The 20,895-nt window shown below is 42.6% G+C and overlaps 1 protein-coding gene across 3 annotated transcripts in view; it reads left to right on the top strand.

Moving 5' to 3' along the window:
* The first annotated feature begins 3,986 nt into the window (after nucleotides 1-3,986).
* The window catches only part of LOC112563878 (calcitonin gene-related peptide type 1 receptor-like), a 74,724-nt gene continuing 57,815 nt past the window's right edge, over nucleotides 3,987-20,895 (top strand). The window contains exon 1 of one of the 3 annotated variants that reach the window (XM_025238297.1): nucleotides 3,987-5,233. In XM_025238297.1, coding sequence (XP_025094082.1) covers nucleotides 5,210-5,233 — 24 coding nt within the window. In that variant the 5' untranslated portion in view covers nucleotides 3,987-5,209. Of the gene's footprint in view, nucleotides 5,234-13,008; nucleotides 13,131-14,542; nucleotides 14,891-20,895 lie in introns of those variants that run through there. The other 2 variants (XM_025238299.1, XM_025238298.1) reach the window with 2 other exon arrangements.

Genomic DNA, 20,895 nt, shown 5'->3' with positions numbered 1-20,895 from the left:
AGCATCTTTTACTGAGCTAAAGAAAAAGATTTGAAAAAAAGACTATTTACACTTTAGTGCTCTCCCCTGCTGTTCGTCTACCGCATCTTCTCACGTCTAGATTGTCATCACTGTAATCCTAAAAATAGATGAACCAGACGACAGCATTCCAGTCCCTGTGCCGTGCACAGTCATACAGTCCAACAATTTTCGTGTGCACGCACACGCTGGCTGTACCGCTGTACAACGTTCACCATGTGTCGGGTGGACAAGAAGGCCAATGGTGTCACTCGTCCTCTCACGCCGTTCTAGGCGCCGGGTACACGGGTGCATACGTCAGGCTCCTTTAGGACAGTTATTTTTGCGGGTGTAGATTGCCCTTGCACACGACTCAGCATGCATGCCGATTATTTTCTGGGATATTAAAAGGATACGCAGTGAGAGACGAGGCGCAAGTGAAGGGTTGAGAAACAGGCAAAGGTCACGTGGTATGCACATGCACTCACACTCACACACACTCCACAGCACCGTAATATAGACAGATCGAAAATAACAGTAACTAGTTCTTCAAGAAGTGCATGTATTGGCGTGTGACAAATGCACACACGTGAACCACAAACGTTTAACCTTTTGCACAACCTGTGGACGTTGATAAACAAGGTGAGGAGACCCAAGGCCGCTGGTGACGTAGTCGATGGTGAGACATAGAATGTCAAATGTTGTGGTGGTCGACTACAATCAAACGAAGCGATGATCGACCGTATGGGAGTTGACTGTGCCACGTACCTATTTATAAAAAAAGGAAAAATGAGCTTTGAAATATAATCAAAATTTACGACCTATTTTCCCGAACATAGAAAATTTTTTGACAAATCGTGAAGCTTGGGAGAAAAATTTCGATTTTGATTATTTATTTATGTCTGGCCATCTGGGATTGTTAAATCAATTCATGAAAAACATCAAAGGGAAGTCGCCAGCAGGAAGGCAAAACCATGAAAGATAGTGGACACAGGTAGTGATAAAACCGCTAAACAGCGACAGAGACTTCGCCGAGTGTTTTTTTTTTCTTTGTCTGTGTAGAAATTCAGTGTAGGCTCGTGCCCATGAATGAAGGGAGAGGAACAATGGAAACAGAATGCAGAGGACAGAAATGTACCGTCCAGTCAATGGTCTCGTCAGTGGGTGTAAAACCCAGTGTTGGTATGATATCCACAGACACATTTGTTTTACAGGAAAACAAAAATAAATAAATAAACAAAACATATACGTGTTAATAATTTCTTACATACACGGCGTTGGTGGATGGGAAAGGAGCTGGTCGGGGCGGACCCCTAAGATGGATGGGACCACATGCCAGCATCACCTTTCTCTCTTCTTTTCTAAGTGGGAGGGACTTGCACTTTTATGGACAGGAAACACTGCAGCTGAGTTCAGGGACAACGACACTGACTTACTTTTTGCTATGAATGTTTTTATTTAGGTTATGACAACTGTTTTATGCTCAGATTTTTTTGTACTTACTGTTGTGACTTATGGTCGTGAATATTTAACTTTCTTATTTAATTATTAAATTTATTATTATTATTCTCCGTTCAATGAGTATATTATGCTTAATTTAGTAGTCAAGATGTACTGTTTATTTATTTTAATTTATTATTTAATAGTGCATCTACAGTTTGAACACAAGGCTTGTTATACTCTATTGACAGAATATTTGAAGCTGGTTATTAAGGGATAATGCGTGTTAAGACTGTACTTGTCTAGTTTTCCACAAACTTTATCTCGTGTTCGTCAGGCCGGGCACCAAGCTGTAGTGTCTATTGGAATGTTTTAAAGCAGCACCTGGACACCATGAATTACAACTTTACAAGTCTTTGTACAGTTAGTGTCTGGCAGAATCACCCTCGTACCGCCCGCCCACCTGTCGGACACAATTCTCCAGATGAGAAAATGGTGGAGGTGATGATGGTAGTGGTGGTAGTGGTGGGGAAAGTTCGGAACTATTAGAAGTTGTGATATCTGAAGTTTTAGACCTCAGAGAGAAACAAGACCAGAGCAACGTGCTGCAGGTTTGCTGTCTGCATCAGTGCATCACCAAAAGTAGTTCTTTACGGATGGATTGGAATTGTTTCTTGACTTGTCGAAGGACTTCTAAAGGTTTTGGTTGCATGTGAGTTCGCGAATACAAAACTGATGAGTCCTGAGACTGACATTTAATGAAGCTCAGGCCTGGAGACTTTTCTGGAACAATTCGAAAATTGTGGAAGAAAGTTACGATGCAGACAAGCAGATGGTAAGTCGTTGCCCTGCGGACAACATGGAGAACTCAGGAACACGCATCTTGTTCTCGTGGTTATAAACTGCGGTGTCTGGACCCCGCAGATGTTGCTTTACCCATGAAGCTGTAGTTATAAAGCAGTGGCAAAGTTGTCCGTGGGTAAACTAACATCAAGAATTACAGGTGAGAGACATATTTACGCTGGTCCCATCGTCTGCTCTGTCAACAGGAAAGTTTGTCTGATACTAGATTTATCGTCTTTATTTTATTTTTCTCTCTTCTTGGCCACGTCTCTGACTTCTCATCTCCCTTACCCTCTCCATTTTCTTCCATTATCATAAATTTTTAAGCCGGCCGAATCAGACTCATTTGTCTTTGTCGAGGGAACGTTGGTAAATTATTAATTTTGAGTGTATTGGGACATGCCTGAAGAATCGTCAAAAATCGCCGAAGTGCTGATCGATGGAGCAAGTCAAGACAAAATATCGGTCTTGAAGCCAAAATAATGTGGTACGCACATCAAGCGGAACTCCATGATAACATGAGGGCAAAAAAAAAAAAAAAAAAAAAAAACTAGAAATAAAGTAGTCCCAGATTCGAGCAACCTGAACTAAATTTGGGAGAGTCGACAGGTAGAGTTCTGCATGGAAAACCGAGAGACAGAAAGACAATGTTACAATGTTTGTGGGTGGATTGACGAAATGCGACATCGGCCACAGGGAACTACAGGGAACGTTCTTGTTCCCATCCTTCGTACATTCACGCTTTATTTCTCTTATACACACACACACATGAAACGTTCTGTCACGCATCATGGGTTATGATATCCGTCACGAATAGCCATTATTGCACATTCTGTTCAACATCCTGACCAGCACTGACAAGAACAAATTCATGGTCAACGGAAACTGCAAAGCAGAGATGTGCGTGAATGGAGCACAGTGTGAGGAGGCATAAAGTACTTGGGATCCACCCATTCCAAAGACATCCACAATAGCATCGCGACAGCAAATAACGGCAATGGCTCGGCTGGACAGGGTCTGGTGCAGCCACAGCATCAGGTTTCTATGAAGTACCAGCTGTGCACCTCTGCTTTACGGATGTGAAAAGTGAGCCTTGCAGATATAGAAAGGAGAATCTACTTATTCTATAAAAAAACTGCTCGAGTTGTAGGAAGCAGGGTCGCCATGCCAGTAGGACACCAAGACCACCCTACTTGCAGCAGTCAAGCGTTGGTCTGGTCTGGTCTGGCCACGTGACCCGGCAACACACTTTGTCAAACAATTTCCTTCACCAGTGTCCTTCAAGGTACCTCGGAGGTAGGTCGACGCCGCGGTGGCAAAGAAAGAACTGGCTGACGAACAGTGGACTGGTCGTTCTATGCAGGATGACTGTTGCCCACGACAAACACGCAGCAGGCCTTATCAGCCATCGTGTCTACCCATCCCTCAACGACATTACTAGCGAAACGAATGAATGAAAAAACAAACCCCCCCCCCCCAAAAAAAAACAAAACAACGCCAACAAATGAATGGCTCAGTTTTGGATTTGGGCTAGATGTTAGGTCTTGTGCTCACAAGAACAGGCCTCTAAAGGTCAAATTGTTCACATGTTGAAAAAAATTTGGAAAGGAATGACAATTTTTCATCGACCTTCGTCAGAGATATGTAATATGGGATTCCTTTTCTTTTTGGATTGCTGCATCCTTGGCTGCACATTTTCATTTTTGTGCACTTTAGTGTGGCTGAAGCTCGCGCCTCCTATAAATCAAAGAGAAAAAGGGAGATAATAGTTGGCCTGTTGGGGTGAGCAGCAGCACGGAGTTTAGTGCCAACAGGCTAGCGCTACGTCACGGCTGTACTTGGAGCTGCACTGTGGCCGGCCTGCGTGCTCGCGGATGATGCAGCGCTGTGCGGGCAGCTGTGGGCTAACAGACACTGCAACCATCTACCTTCACTTTGAGCCCAACCGTCGCGCGCTGGCCCCGCCTCCACATCTCCGTCGGCTTAACTACCTACACCCCTCATCCCCCAACCCTCACAACCACCTCACTTCAGCATGAGTATGCTTCACCTCGCTTTTCCCACACACCCGCCTTTGCGCAGTTCCAAATTATAATTTTTATGTCTGAGCCTCTCAACTTTCCACTCCTCCCCTCCTCCTACCACATCCCCATCCCCTTCCCCTCTCCTGCGCCTCTGTTACGCAAGCATTCTTATAGTTGGGGGCCTGTATAACACATGGCGCACAGTCGTTTGGTTCTAAAGCGACAAAGATCTACTCAGGACATGCTCACTGGAGCAGGGACCAAGGTGTGACACCTGGCCTTGCAACCAGACACTCAATCCGGACTCGATTGCCACGCACATTGTAATGTTCGACACAGGATCTCACAAGGTTGACTGAGTACACCACAGTGTTCGACAAAGGATCATAGAACGTTGATTTCTTGTTTACCAAGAAAATTCCTGTTCATCTGGTTTTTGCCTTTTCAGATACCTGGTACCCTTTGCCCCACCCTTCCCTCGCTGTCAACAACTTTTGTCAAGTTTGTAACTTTCCTTGTGACGATTGTCGTGAGAAGTGTTCAGGTTCACAAGATCACAGCATCGCTTTTGTCTTGACTGACAACACACCTTGGCACACGAGAGTCTGCCCTCACTCCAAGAACGAAGAAGGAAGCCGGTTGAAGACGCTGCTTCGGTGACACCACCACCCACTCTGGCCACGTGACGTGTCCTGTGCCGAGCTCGCACGTGCATCAACTGCTGACGCGGCGGAAGCCAGCACTTTGTTGACGTCGCCCGCCGCCACGAGCTGGCCTCCGGAAGTCGCTCCGTTGTTTGAGTTTACTTTCTCCACACGAAGGATGTGAAGCAAGTCGTCCTCCTGCACACGACGATCGTTGGGAAAGTACTCGCACTTCTTCCAGTGTCGGGACACGAATCACAGATGATTACAATGGCCGCTCCACAGGTAAGATCGTCACTTCTTCCGACTGTGCTCCAGACAAGTTCGTTGTCGAGTGCAATCTCTATATTTCTGTCTATTGTTTTTTCTGCACTTGTTTAACATATATTGAAAATTAGTTGAAGTTTGCACGATTTCTGTCTTTCTTCTCTGTGTTACCAGCAGCTCCAGTAGTAGATACAGTGCAAACCACTGTAATAGTTTTCATTTATTTCACCTTAGTTTTTCTTGGGCTTTTTTTCTTCCTTCCTGGGTTTTTTGTGTCGTCTTCTGGTATGACTGTATTTATACTTTCATTAAATCAAGTCTGAATAATCCAAGGTTCGCGTAATTTATTAAGAACAATATATCATGAAATGTACAGCTATGATCCATTATTTTGACAATTCTCATTTACATAAAAACGACACCGCAGCGAAATGTTATTGAAAACCGAAGTGGAGACAGGTCGTAACAAGAAGCTATTAGGGGGACCAGGTGGATGCTCATACAGCTGCAGACTGTGATAGTTTCATGAGACAAGATACGACTTTATCTATCTCAAGGGGCTGTTATTAAGCAGCTCTAGAGAAGCAAAGGTCAGAGTCAAACAACACAACATTATCAATAGCATCACACATTTATACCCGCCACACCAGACAGACGCCCATACAGACACTACTCAGACCAGTATATGATCACAACTAATTCAGAAGCTGCAAAGGCTGTAATAAAAGACAGCCTCAATATGTTGGTCCTGCATGCAGGCACAGAATTGAGGGCCCGATGGAAGCTGATGGAGCTCTCCCGATGGACCATGTCTGTCATCCTGTAGAGCTGTGGATACTTTTGATCATGTCTGCCTGTTACAGTCTGTAGGTCACTGGGCCATCTTTGAACTTGTGATCAGCTGTATACAACACCACTCAAACCATTCTTGTCCTTGTCTGGTAGTTGTAATAACACATGGTCGTCTAGAAATCAGATATTGCTGTTACATCATTGCACATACTATTTTACAAAGTAAAAGGATGACTTAAATATTAAAAGTAAAAATAGATAAAAACATAAGTTTTTGAAGGTAATAACAATGCTACATTTACTTCATATCATACTTGTTTCAATGTTATATTGGTATTGTGGATCCAGCGAACAATTTTATTGACCATCTGATATATGTGTGAAGAGAGTTTATTAACATCAGCTAGGGAAGACAGGGAGGGAAAGAAAGAAATGAAGAGAAAGAGAGAAACAGAGGAGAATACTAGGTCACTGCACACTGTGTAGGCTCATCTTTATCTCGTGAGAGAAAGAGAGAAAGGCGCGCGGATATGATTTTCTAGGAGAGAATGAGCGAAGTCTGTGACGAGAACTATTGTCTTGAGTACACTTCTATGGCATCTGCACTCATCTTGACAGCCGTTTATTTCAAGCAAATATTAAAGAATCCAAACAAGTGTGAAAAATAAACAATTTCTCTCATTTGCGGGGAGGAGGAGGGGACACCCTGCCGTTGACTACACGACTTATGACCACGTGAGCGTGCCTTGTGTGAAGTAATGACTGCTGACTACTGTTTCACATCATGTGTCTTGGAGGCCATTAAGAGGATGCCGACGATTCAGCGCCTGACGAGGAGTCTGAAGTCAGTCTATCGATTCTGCTGGCAGTCACTGCAGGAGGGTGGGCTGGGTGCACAGCAGGTGTGGGGTGGGGTGGGGTGGTGTGTGTCTCTGTACTGTCTTCAGATGGCGATTGTAGTTCCAATATTCATGATGGCTTTGCAAAATGCATACCTTTCAAACGATACAACACGAAAATTATCAGAAGTTGACACAATTTTGCCGAGTTTGTATGGTCAATCAAGAGAATTAGGTTGGGTACATTTATCAACCTTCACATCTTTACCCTCCACCGCCGAACACTATGAACAAATCCTATATATATTTTTTTAAATTTCAACAATTTATTAATTTTTGGAACCGGCGTTTCTGTTATTCAAATCATTAAATTATTTCTGTTTGTAAACAAGCCCTACAACATCTCTTTCGCTTTGACTGTCGAAGTTGGCTTATATGATTCAGTCGAATAACTGGTCCAAAATATTCTCGCCTCCCCCCAACGAGCCGCAGGTAGATAATTCCTCCCTGAGGACATATCTTTATCACGAGCTAACATCGACTGAAACAACAGCCTGCTCTTTACAGCCCTGGCACCCAAGGGACACAGAGAGGGCCAGCAAATGAGCGGAGACAATCCGTGCTTGTGGAAAGGGAATATTCGCAAAGAAAGGTTATGACGAGGACGTGGCGGTAGGTGGCGGCACTGTGTTTCCGAGACAGATGCTGAGCTTCCCTGTTGTTTACCGCCATGGGCCATAAAACTTCAGTTATCTGTCCGTTGAAAACATGTTTTTTTTTTAAAGCTGCGCCCATTACAACATCACAATTAGAGAATGAGTTCTCGCTGAGCTGTCAGTCCACTTACTTCATTGTGAAGCGGCTTCCAACGAGACAACAGGTGATAGACTGTGAGGACTGAGTGATGTAGTGGTGGTTGTGACTGACTGTAGTGTGTGACAAGTTTAAATAGTATACATTACAGGGCTGAATAGAAAAAGTAGAAGTGTATTTCTGTGTTTCTCTCTATATATTGGCTGTCTGTTGTTGGCAAGCATGGTGTAACAGGTATTACTGATTACTGCCACGCATGAGGCAGTAGGTGTTACTGTCTACAAGTGGGATGTAAGAAGCTTGTAAAAATCGCTACTTACTGTGATGTAACAAGCTTTACTGCCTGTAGTCTAGTGTGGCATGTTGAGCTTTACACACTTGTCGGGGTGACACACACACCACCATAACCACCAGCAGCAGCAATAATGTAAGAGTAGACACTCTCAAAAGCAAACAAAGTGTTTACTTTGTACTTTGATTATCACCTGGTAACAAAGACACCATGTCATCTCATGGAGGAACTTAAGACTGAAGCAGCATCATAAATAGATAATTGCACATTTCTGCTGGGGGTTGGGGGGCGGGGAGCAGGCGTTGTGTGTGAGAATTCACGTCAGCTGACTATAGTGGAAATGTGTATCAATGTTGTAGATAAATAAACCGCCTCACGCCCTCGTTAGAGCGCATGCGCGTGACCTGTAGTGGCTAGACAGGGTCTTGGATACTCAAGTAGCAAGTCAGATATTAATGTTTTATGTTGTGTATTCAAGTAGCAAGTCAGATATTAATGTTTTATGTTGTGTATTCAAGTAGCAAGTCAGATATTAATGTTTTATGTTGTGTATTCAACATGCTTCTCAGATATTAACATTTTATGTTGGTAACTGCCTTGAAAGATCTCGTCTACGCTCCCGAGGACCATGAGTCACACTTACAATCGCAAGGGAATTGTGGGTAGCCTTATTTACCAGTGTTTCTTCCCCCCTCCACCCTTTCCCATCTTGCCTTGTTCGACCACTTGTAGGCAGGAAGTGGAGATATTGCATGCGCATGCGTGTTTCACAGCGAAGTTGTTTTGATGACTTTCCGCTAAAAATACTCGATCCTTTATACTTCATGTCCTTGAAATGACAACTCTGAAAACTCATTAAAACCGTTACGGCTACATCCTTAACGAACTTTCTACAAGGTTGAATTTTTTTTTTTTTTACTTTTTACTTCACGAGCACGGGTTTAGTAACCATGGAAACACAAGTTAGCATTTTTACAATGCATTTGCCATTTTAATATGTTTTGCTGACAGTCTTGCCAAACCTGCTTCTTTACAGAGGCTGTTGATTTCTAACATTATTTTAGAAAGCGGAAATAAGAATGTGAAAATGTTTTCTTGACCTGGAGCTGTAAAGACAGTAAAGTAGAACAAGTGAAAGGAAGACGGAATCAAACTTTATACATTGCTTCTTTTAAACCTCACATGATAAACTGCAACTTTCTGTTTTTTAGTAGAGAGTGTTAATTAAACGACTACAGAATCTCCCTTAGTGGCGTTTGTACACCTCTCAACAAGTACAAATAGAAGTCTTGTGTGTGTGATAAGCGCAGAGAGAGAGAGAGAGAGAGAGAGAGAGAGAGAAAGAGAAAGAGAGAGAGAGAGATTATATAAGAAAGACAATTGCAGAGGGAGGAAGAGAGACATACAAACAGCGGACACACTGACATACGCAGAGACACACAGAAGAAAGACAGAGAGAAGCATAAGACCGTGGCTACTGGACCTGGCTCAACAGCTATATTCAGACTGTAAAAATGGAGATGAAGTTTAGGTTCAAGCTCTAAGAGCTTAATATTTCCACAGAGACCTGTCGAGGAAGCTTGCACGACTGCCAAGCTAATAGCTGAAGGGAGACGAGGAAATGGGTGTGAATGTTCCTGAAATTATGTGCATGTACATTTTTATATTTCTCGTTTTTGTGTTAAATGATGAGAAAAACACAAGCGTGACGTCAGAGCCTAAAAATAGTCTTCTCTGACAAATCCCTGGAGACACCAGTGTACCACTCAGACATTGGTGTACCACTGACATCAGTATACCACAAAGACATCAGTGTACCACTCAGACATCAGTGTACCTTTACCACCTGTAGGTCTAAACTCAAGACACCTTTTCAGAACGATGACTTCACTGTGACCCTGTCCTGACCCCGAGCGTGCAGAACGTGTGTATGTAATTTACTTTATTGGTGTGTGTGTGTGAGTCTATGTTGTAGGTAAGCATGTCTGTTATATGCTAATATGAGTGCGTGCTTGTTAGTGATTCAGCCTGTATATTATTTATGTAAAGTGCGCTGAGAAAATAAAAAAAAATCTCTATATAAGTCATTATTATCAAAAAAGGAAGAAAACTTTCTCTGTTGAAATTAAATTTCCGGTCCATATCGAGCAATCTGTTTCATTTCCACGAAAATAAGCAGAAATGAAACTTAAACGTTATTCATATATATATCTATATATCTATAGCAGGTAGAGTCACTAATTATTGATACAAACATGGACGTGGCTCCTTTCTTCATGACGGCCAGGACCGAGCTCCTGTAATATTCAGACCCGTCTTCCCATGCAATTACCTGGGCTCAGCTACCCTACAAATGTCAAGTATTTAACTACAAGTATAGCCATAAATATTAGAGACAAGGCTATCAAGAGAAAACTTCATTATCAGACCAGACAAGCTAGTCTCACTGAACGCAGCCCTGGATCCTGGCAAAGCACACGAACACTCGGTGGTAAGATGTTGGCATGCGCGTCCTCTGGCAGTCTCACAGACCTACACATATACACATCAAGCTACTTGCTTGAGTAGAACACAGATGTAGATGATCTCAGATGGTTTTTAACATAGTCATGGATATAGAGGGTCTGGGTCCGTATAGTGTAAGCTTACCAAGACCAATGAGTATAATGTAGGCAGACATTTTTCGTGCTGTCCAAAGCCATTGTTTTGTGCTGATTCTTGAAATTTGTTTTAAAAAAACATCAACAAGAATAAACTGAATTTTCAAGATTAGATTCCGCTGGAAAAGAGAAGAACTTTTTTGAAGAGGGTTTGCATTTGGTTGATGGTGATGACTTGCAGGCCTGAAGCTGTCCGATGTAAGGCTGTCAGCTTCATTGGCCATGGAGCTGTAGAGATGTCACTTGAAATAGCTGCGAGTTGTAATGGTTGTCACCTGTCACTTTTTGTCACCCTTAAAGGGGAAAGAGTAAGAAAAGATCACAAGTTCGATCACTATGTTTTTAACAAACGAATTTTGTTTTCTTCAGACCAGCGTGCAATCTTGAGCGGGGTATGGTCGTACCCTGGACATGTAGGATCTGGTATCATGCCAGAAGCAGAGTCTTTATTTAGTCGATATAGAATTTCTGATATTGCATAATTTGAAGAATGAACAAATGAATACGTAAGAGAGAGAGAGAGAGAGAGAGAGAGAGAGAGGCAGAGGGAGAGGGAGAGGGAGAGAGAGAGGGAGAGAGAGAAAAAACCAAAAACAAAATACTAACACCTGGGTCTTCAGAACTGTCAATTCGCACGCAACGCTTGACAGACGAGAGCAGAGATGTGATGCAGCAGTCTCACTATACTAGCTGTTTTCACTCCCATCATGTCTTCCTAGAGACAAACACACTACACTATCTGCTTTTACTCCCATCATGTCTTCACAGACACTATACCCGCTGTATTGAAAATAAGTTGTCTTCACTCCTTTCATATCTCCACAGAGACAGAGAAATAATTGAAGTGCACTGAGTGGAAATCATTGACGTCCTTTTGTGGGTTTTTTTTTTCAAATATCTTTGTTTACAGAGCGATAAGAAATTGTTGTCAAGTATCCCTTGACTGGTTTACTGATATTAAATGCTATTTTGAATGCCGTAGATTACAAATAGAGAGATAATAGTCAGCACAGTCTGCTCTCCATTTCCACATTAATTCCGGACCACGTCCTTTGGACTGTGATTTCTTGTGATCAGAGATCAATATTACATTGGATAAAAGACGACATAAATGTGACATACGGGTCCTTTTGACGCCTTTCATTTCCGATGTGTGCGTCGACTGTCCTTCTTTGTTTTTAAGCCCCCGTCGAATGCTCTCGTCAATTTGCTTTTTTTTTCAGTCTGAAATCAAAGACATTCTGCCTTGTTCCTTTCCTTTTTCTAACGTAGTTTTCTTTCGATTAACATGTTGCTTTGGTAAAAAAACAATTTCTTCTCAGGCCAGGGCTGTGGTGCAAATTCCACACAGGAAATGGCCACAACATACTGTTCAAAGGCGTTAACAGAACGCATCTTGAATCGCTCGTTTGGAAAGTAAGGAGGGTTGCGAGTGTAGTGTTGCTGAAATGTGAACTGAGGCTGGCAGGGAGACCGGGGGAGACACACATCAAGACAGCATGACGAGTAATGTAGTAGCCAGCAGCACAGCCTGCGCCATTTGTACTGTCAGCGTCAACGTCATCTTTACATCTTTACTGTCTTCTTTTCTTTTCTCTCAACCTCTCCATCTCTTCTTCTCCCTATTTCTCTTTCTTATCGTTATTTATTGTCTATATCCTGGACACTTAAGAACATATTTTATTGCTTGAGAAAATTGTCTTTGACAGGCTTTTTCTATTTCTCCAAGCAATGGCGATACGGACAAACAGGTGTAGCTTCTGTACGAACTTTAGACCAAGGTGGTTGTGGGTGTGGAGGAGGGCTATTATATTTTAACAGCTTCAAATAATCACTTGATGGCATGTTTGTCTTTCATGACACTTTTTCGAAAGAGAACACAACCATACCAAGGCGAATAAATAACCATACCTTGGTGAATAAATATTTGTATTAAGACTTTCATTCCTACTCTTTATTTTCTTTTTGCTGTTTTATTGCCCTCACCCCAGGTCAAACCTGGTAAGAATGCCTACCATGTTCCTACAGCCAATAGATAAACAAACGATCAAACAACAAGGTTTGTTTATTTGTTTGATGTAGGAGCATGGTAGGCATTCTTTCCAGGTGTGGCCTGGGGCGAGGGCGGCTGCACCCGGAGCACTCGCGAGGTGCTCACCTGGCAGGTGGGACATGCAATGCATGACAGGGTGCACTCGAAAGATGATCCTCCTCCTCGAGGTCGTTAACTCTTGGTTGACAAACTGTATCAGCGAGAATGCACAGGAGCATCAAATTTCAGGTTTGTTCCACTCTGAAGAGCACAGTCCTTGCTTCCCTTTTAGTTTAAAGCACCACCCTGATTGTAGATAACCAAATTAACTCTCAATATTGTCAGCAGCCTCTGGAGTCTGTTGACCTCTTCTAGAGGAACTCACTCAGTTGAAAGTGAGGCCAGAGGAGGTCACTCTCGGGACTAATGGACGAAGAGGGAGAGTTCACAACAGACGCCGCATCCAGCCATCGAGAAAAGTGTTCTGGTATGAATATTCATGATCTTGACAGCAATATAAAAGTAAGCCGCCCTTATCAAAATGACCAGAAACACTTTGTAAAATGTCCTGCATACAACAAAAAAAGGAAAGAAAAATGAAAGATGTCAGATTATTATGCTGAGAAGGATCGCTAATAATTAAACCCATCGACAACAAGTTTATTAATTTCACCAAACCCTGTATGAGTTCTTTGGATTATCTCGTAGAAGGTACTTACAGATGTGTTTAATTCTCACGACTGATTTAAAACAAATTTCTCGTTACACAAAAAGACTGGGTATGTGGACAGGTGAAAACTGCCACCTGATAGTCTCAGACAGGAAATCATACCGTAGCAGTAGTTCATTCTCTTTAATATTTTCTCATAATCACTTGTAGCACAATAATACCAGCTTGTTGAACTTTTTATTCTTTCGTGTTTATCTGATGCCGTGTGGTTAATAACATGTTTTATTGTTCAGCTTGCATCACAGGTTGGCTGAAAGCTAGTTCATGTTTGCATGACTTGGCTGCCATGGCTTTTTCTCTAAAACCAGCTTTCTTCTCTTATTATTGACTGACATCTTATAAACATTGCCATAAAATTCATATCGCCTCTAAAATCTTTCCCAGATTATCTTTGAAAAGGAACATGTTGGGCGAGATCAGTGGCTTGCACACATCGACCCCTGCGATCAAAATAGTCTCCTGAGCTTCCTTGCCTCCAGGGGAAAATAATAAACACCGAGTAAACAGGAAATGTATATAATACAAGCGCTGACCTCCTTATTTGCCAACAGCACGATTCAAAACAGTCCTCCCGGGGTTCCTGCAAATGTAGCCCATGGTTAGCTGCAAATGTATACAATAAATGATAGCATGTAATGCTTCATGATTCATCGTGATGATCCGTGAATGCAAAAACATTTTATACCTCCTCTCCACCGCACACACAAACACACTATGAAGGGACATAAAGTAAGTGTATTTTGCTCCCAGAAATGTTAACAAAATGTAGTAATAATACAATTTAGTTAAAGACCAGCTTTTCACACCATGGAAGAAGGACTAAACGGCGCTGACATGTATACAGGTGCACAAGTACCTATCGTAGACAGGTAGACACAGTCACCATCATTCTCTTTCTTTCTGTCATTCACACCCACCCACCCACACACACACAAACACCCACCCAAACACACACACCCACCCACACACCCACATGCACACAAAGAAAGGATTTTTTCTTGATAAAGTATCGCATTAGCCGGGAGGCTATTGGTGACAGAGCCTTCCCTTATGAGACGACATATCAACAATAGCTTTTCATCAACAGAAGCTGTCACGGGAGAATTTAAGCATTGGTGAGACGGTGGGGTAAAAAAATGGCATTCTTTTGTTGGCCATCCGGAGTTGAAGGTGAGCGAATAAAGCTGGAACTGGTCTCAAATATCCTCCACCCGCGTCCCGGCAACTGCAACTTGTTTTTTGACTTTTTTGTGCCACACAAACGGGTGGACATCCCACACACCCACAGCAGGTTTCAGTTTAGAGCAAAGTCATTCATGCAGCCAACAGGTCTGTTGCTACCTCACCCTAATCTTCATGCTTCACTGACTTCACATAATCCAGCATTGACTGCCACAGACAGATATCCTGTTTGTCAACAGAACACCCATCGGATGAAGAGGTCGGACAACTGAGAATAGTACTGCCACGGTTTCAGAAATTTAATTTTTGCAGGAAGAGTTTTCCAGGAACGAAAGGTTGGAGGCATTTTTTTTCTATACACCTTATAATTAGTTCATTACTTGTATGCAACGTAAATGATATTTACTATTTTATGGTCCTTAATGGTCGTTCTAACTGGACACATATGGACGAATGTTTGGCAAAGTCTCACCCTCGTCACGAATTCAGATCTCGTGTTATCTCGCTACACCACCATGTCAATGCGTTTTCCAGTTCCTACAGTTGAGCACCAAACATCAGGCGTTGCTCTGTGTAGGGAAGTTAAAAAAAAATTTTTGTTGATGTTGTTGCTGCTGTTGTGGTGAATGTGGTGCTTTTTGTGGTTCCGTGTTATCATCGTCTTATTTCTCACGGGGAACATGGCCTGCAGGGACGATAAGTAAGATGATCACGCTGCTGATACAGATTGTACCTCTATTCCGCAAAGGTTTTTATTTTTTTCACTCCTCGTGCATGCGAATCACAGCTTTAGGCATCGGAGCTGATGGCGCGAGATAAGACACAATCTCCAGTCCTGGCTTCATTCGTGATCAGTGTTCAGACGCGGGGCTTAGTGCAGTCGCTGCAGTTAAAGACTAACTGGAAAGACATTTTTTCCCTCAATGACTGGAATAAAGCTCATTATAAGATAATGGTCTCAAAATCTTGGCACATAACTCTATTTCCTTCGCAGTCTTCACCTGCGACTGTGGAAAGAAGTGTCGATCTCATTACTGACAACTCATTAAAAATAATCAGAAGGTATGTCAACTCCAGGCTGTACACTCATGTTACTTTCTTGTTTCCCGCTCCTTTCCACCATCGACTTCAATGTTTGTATTCATGGATGGTGCTGTCAAGTGCTTAGGTCGAATTCAGTACTTTTTTCGGCAAGGATGGTAAGATGGAATATTCCCCAGGCTTGAAGAATCTATTCCCCTAGAAGCAAGCTGCCAGAAGGTAATCACCAGACACACGAGGTCTTCGTGCAAATGTCCACATATTCGACTAATTAGCATATGACCCCTGCTCTCCCACTGTAGCCATGACATGTTTCCTAGTACCTGTTTGATATATTAACCTCTTTCTGTGCATGGTGATGCGTCTCGAGAATGGAAAAGTGTTATCCACTCAATGTTATGGAGGGAAAGTCTTTTGGTGCAGTCTTAGTAGTGCGGGAAAAATGTTGCTCTCTCGGTAGCCTTTAATACATTCTGCCATCATTCTTGACTTTCACATCAATTTTATTGTTACTTGCCCCTCATCAAAGGGGAAATCTTAAGCCCTGGGCTTTGAAGCAGTGCCACACGAGAGGACATTCTATTCGGCAGGCGTGGAGTCAGGATGTTGTCATCTTTATGACCCAATCCAATCGGCATTACAAAAACAGAGCAGTTCCTCTCAACGCGGAACCAACACGTGATACACGATAGAATAATCAAGTAAGTGATCCGTGCTTTGCTTCAAGGTTCGAGGGAAGCAGTGCAAGAAGCGGGAGACATTAAACATAAAACATGTGAGACATACGTTTGCGAGAGTGGGTGACGAACAGCGCAGGAGGTACAGAGATCGTCCACTAACCACTTTTTGTAGCTCGTTGGACAGGACATTTTTTTTCCAGGCTAAGGGCGATGCTCATTTATTCCAGCTTTACCTTTCTATCATCCTGTATGGAGTCAGGTCCATTCCCGACAGCTAGGTCAGATCGACGGAGGGAAGTTCGTGACACCACACGGGTATCGAACCGAAGCGTCTCCGGGTTCGAATGTCGGTGCTGTAACCTTTCCGCTTATGGTTTGCATATTGATGGCCTGTAGCTGTCGGGTGGTCACGAGAGGCACAGGCTTGAAGCCAGTTGCACAACACTTTGCTTGCCGGCAGCTCGATCGTTAGTAAGAATCAACAAACTTCTATCTAAGTTTACATTATCTAAGTTTATCTAAGTCTAGCTGACTGTGATAGTTAGCTATGCAACAAGAACCTAGCGGCCTCCTGTGCTTGGACTCAACTGAATAAAGAACAATTTTCACCACAGCTGTTTCAACTCAGTACAGATTTCTTCCTCCTTGAAATGATCAGAGAAAAATAACAGCAACGCGAGATTTTTAATGTTAAAGGTGTATACATGGCAACATGTGAGAGTTCTTTTCCTGCGGAACCAAAACTTATTTTTATCGAGGTTCCGGGAGTGGGGAGGAAACACTAGCTGATAAACATGCAAAAGTGCTTATGTTTAACGACTTTTAACGAAAATTATAGGAGTGGCGATAATCGCTTCATAAAGAGAAAAATCTTGATAACTAAGAACACCTTCGTGACTTGGCATGACACAGTCTACGATGACACAGCAAAGTGCCTTCATGTGTCTGGAAGCCGAGAAATAAAAATAATAGTGTGTTGTTTTAAAATGTGAAGGTGAGCTCATAAAGCCTTGCCTACATAGCTGATGGCGTATGTCTTGAGTGGTCCCAGCTGTCTGCTAAATGAGCTTTAACCACTGGGTTTGGGGAACACTGCTTCCATGGAGATAAAACACCTCTCCACTTTGCAAAGAAGTCTTTTACTAGCGGGAAAGGGAGATAATTTCTTATCTGGTGAGGACACATGAAGATTGCAATGATAACTGCCCATTTATTCCCTGTTGGAATGGAAATCTTAAGCCAGAGATGGTTGTGGGTAGACGCCTGTCTCAACATCGTGGTCTTAAACTCGATTCAAAAGGTCGAAGGAGTTTAAGGGATTGATACGAGGTCATATCCAGTTGATGTGGACATTCGGGATATTGAATTCACTCAGTGGACATCCATCATTAGCGTTAAGTACACATCTTGTTTTCAAAAGATTTTTTTTTTTAAATAAAGAAAACAATGATGGTTACATTGAGATGTGTGCGGTTCAAGTTAGAATCCGAGCAACGCTGGCACATCAAGCACTGCGCACGCGCAAAGGAAGACGAAGTGCTTGCTTGGTATCCGGCCCCAGGGCTGCCAATGGTTGAGTCATGTGACCTGAGTCCTCAGGTCCATTAGCAGCTTAGGATCGGGGCTAAAGTGTGGTGTCTCATCACACGGAGACGATGCAGATCATTGCCTGCCTGTTAGTTCTGTTTAAAGTGTCTTTATCTCAGTTGCCTTCGTTGGCCTCATCTCTGTCTTTCCGTCTTTCGGATTCTCAACCCATCAGATGAGTTGTTCAAACTACTTCCTTTATTCCTTTGTATCCTGTTCCTAATTGCTATCTGCCAACAGGTTCTAGTGTTACGCTGCTCAAAGTTTTCTTTAGAAAGGATTTCTGTGTGTTTATTGTTCACTGTTCCTTGCTTCATTATCTCAGCCAAGAGAAAAAAGTTCTTTTACTCCAGATGCTTTTCCTTTCAAACAAGTTTATTTTCGTTAACCCAGAACTGAATCAAAGAAACTCACTAAATATTTTTAATATTTGAGTTGGGAAAGGAACATATAAACAGTAACTGAAAGACAGCATCGTTGAGTTTTTTTAGTACGAATCTGACCGAGAGAGCAGATGTAAGGGGGCCGGGACTCGTCTTCCTGCCTCGTGTCCTGCTGATGTCTAAGATGTGCAGCTTGTCGTAAAATCAGTGAATAGTATTCTGGCACATGCCTGCCGGAGCCACAGTCTTCCATTTCCTTCAGGATGTCTAGACTGGCTTTCTGAGCAGCTTCTCTCCTTGGCGGTAAAGCACATCGACAGAAAGATCGAGAAGTCTTTTCTTCATTTCTCAGATTCCGATAAGCGAGGTCTGTTGCAGCCCGTCCTCTGGCAACTTCTCTACCTTACCTTCCACTTGTTTCTCAGGTGGCTGTCGATCATATTTTTGTTGTTTACCAAGCCTTCACCTTTAATTAACGAAAATCCATAGCTAAAGTTGTAGGCGTTGCCAGGCAACGGACTTTAAATATTGTGTAGATCAAAGCCACTGAGCTGCCGGCTTTGGTTGTCCAGAAATAGCACAGGGGCTGTGTTTATGAGCCAGAGGTACCTCTATATCCCGGGGTTCGCCTTATCTTCGTTGTAGTAGGCTTGCTGAAGCCATGAGAGTGGACTTACACAAGATGGGGACCTCTAGATTCTCATCTGACCTTTTAGGTCTGATCTCGCAGTGTCCGGGTTCAAAGCTTCCCGAGTTCAGCAAGGTCATAATACCATCCTTGCACCATGAGGACTAGAATAAATACTCGGAGGATGGCTTTATCGAAGGTGAGTGACAAGCTCTGAGAATGGCTTGACAGGATATCTTAAAGAGATACAAGTGAGGGTTCAATAGTATAATAGCCTTAATGGTGGTAAGCGTAAGTGGTTCATCGTGTTTAGGACACGTCATGTACAACCTTTTCCTTTCACCATATTGAATTCCTTTGAAACCTCATACAGTTCTAAAAATATTTCTGTAATGACAGCTCTAAAACTTAAAAGTTTAAAACACAACAACAACAACAACAACAACAACACGCTTAAGCTGAGACTTGACAAGTTATTTTCATAAATGACTAACCCCTCGGTTAACAGCTGAAACAGTCCAGTGAACATAGTTTTTAAATCACAATACAACTGTTACGTTTGTTGTTGCCCAAAAAATCCCTATAGGAAATTAGAAAAAAAATTATTTTACAAAACTGTGTTTAATGGGCATGGTCTCGACTCAATCCACATCAACACCTTTGTGACAACGGTTGACTCAATCTTGTCGCCGCAATGTGGTTATTGTCAGAAAGGTGATCAAGCAATGAATGGCTGCAAAACCGAAGTGGATGAATTAATGGACCTCACTTCATCTGACATTGGACAAGAGGGGCGTTCATCTGTTTCAAAGGACATCAGTGTAGCTCGCCAACAATAGAATGGCTTGAACTCAGACGTGAACCGCCGACTGGCATTTCTACTGGGGCTCGCCAAATGCCACCAGCATGAGTGGTACAGCGGTGTAGTCTGCACTCGACTCACTCACACTGATGTCATAAATTCCAGAATAGAGAGAAAAAAAAAATCGATTCTCCGCCACGAAGACAACAACTTCCGCCGAAAGCGGTTGACATTTGGGACCTGGAGAGCAGGAGAATGGTGAACATAATTGGTGTGCAGCCTATTCACTGACCGTGCGGATTATGAAAGGTTAAATTGGGGCGAAGTATGGTTGATTGAACACGTTTCTGCACTTCGTGTCAAAAAGAAGAAAGAAACAGAAAATGTGTATTAATGGGGCAAGCAATGACTCGCATTTTGCGGTAGAAAAGTGAAAAGCAAAATAAATCACTGATGATCTTTTAGGTCAAGAGAAAAGCTAAAGTGAGTCTGAAGAAAACCACAGACAAGGTTGAGGTCTGAGAACTCAGAATGAATCAGAACAGTCCATCATCAACTACGAAGACTACTCTGAGGCTCATGTCATGTCCACCTTGCTAGTCGCAGAGACAAATGCACTACAGTCTGGGGGAGCTGGGGTTACTTCACGGTGGGGTCACCAACCACGTTGCTAATGTCACTAGTCATGAAGCTGGGGTCACCAGACACAGCACCAGGGATCAGTAATTTGTCTTCCGTTATTATTATTAAAGAGCAAACCAGTCAGCACAGTTTTCATTCGACTAGTAGGAAAAAAAGACGAGAGGAAAAAAACAACACAGAAAAATAAACAAAAATAAACAGATTCAGACTAGAAAATAAATATTACAATATAATGTAAAGATTTTTAGTACTTTAACCTCTGGCTTTGTGTCTGTGGACTACAGTCCCTACAGTTCTTTGCCATTAACGACGTGTCTGGCGTCTGACTGAGGTTGATGGAGCATCCTGTCCTTGTTCACTCCAGATGTCGGTGTACAACATTTACACAAGTGTACGCCCTCGGTGTCTGCTTGTGGTCCCTCCCTGCTGCCTTTACTTCACTGTCCATGAAAGAACACATCGTCTCATCACTATCCCGCAATAAAGCTTATATTCCAGTCTATAGAGAGTAGGATAAAAATAAGTGATAATTACAGCTAGAGATTTAGTTTTATCTGATAAACAAAATACTAGTATT

The sequence above is a fragment of the Pomacea canaliculata genome, linkage group LG5, assembly GCF_003073045.1.
Source record: "Pomacea canaliculata isolate SZHN2017 linkage group LG5, ASM307304v1, whole genome shotgun sequence".
NCBI classification, from domain to species: domain Eukaryota; kingdom Metazoa; phylum Mollusca; class Gastropoda; order Architaenioglossa; family Ampullariidae; genus Pomacea; species Pomacea canaliculata.
The sequence above is the reverse complement of the archived record's forward strand: the minus strand, read 5'-3'. Positions and strand labels throughout refer to the sequence as shown.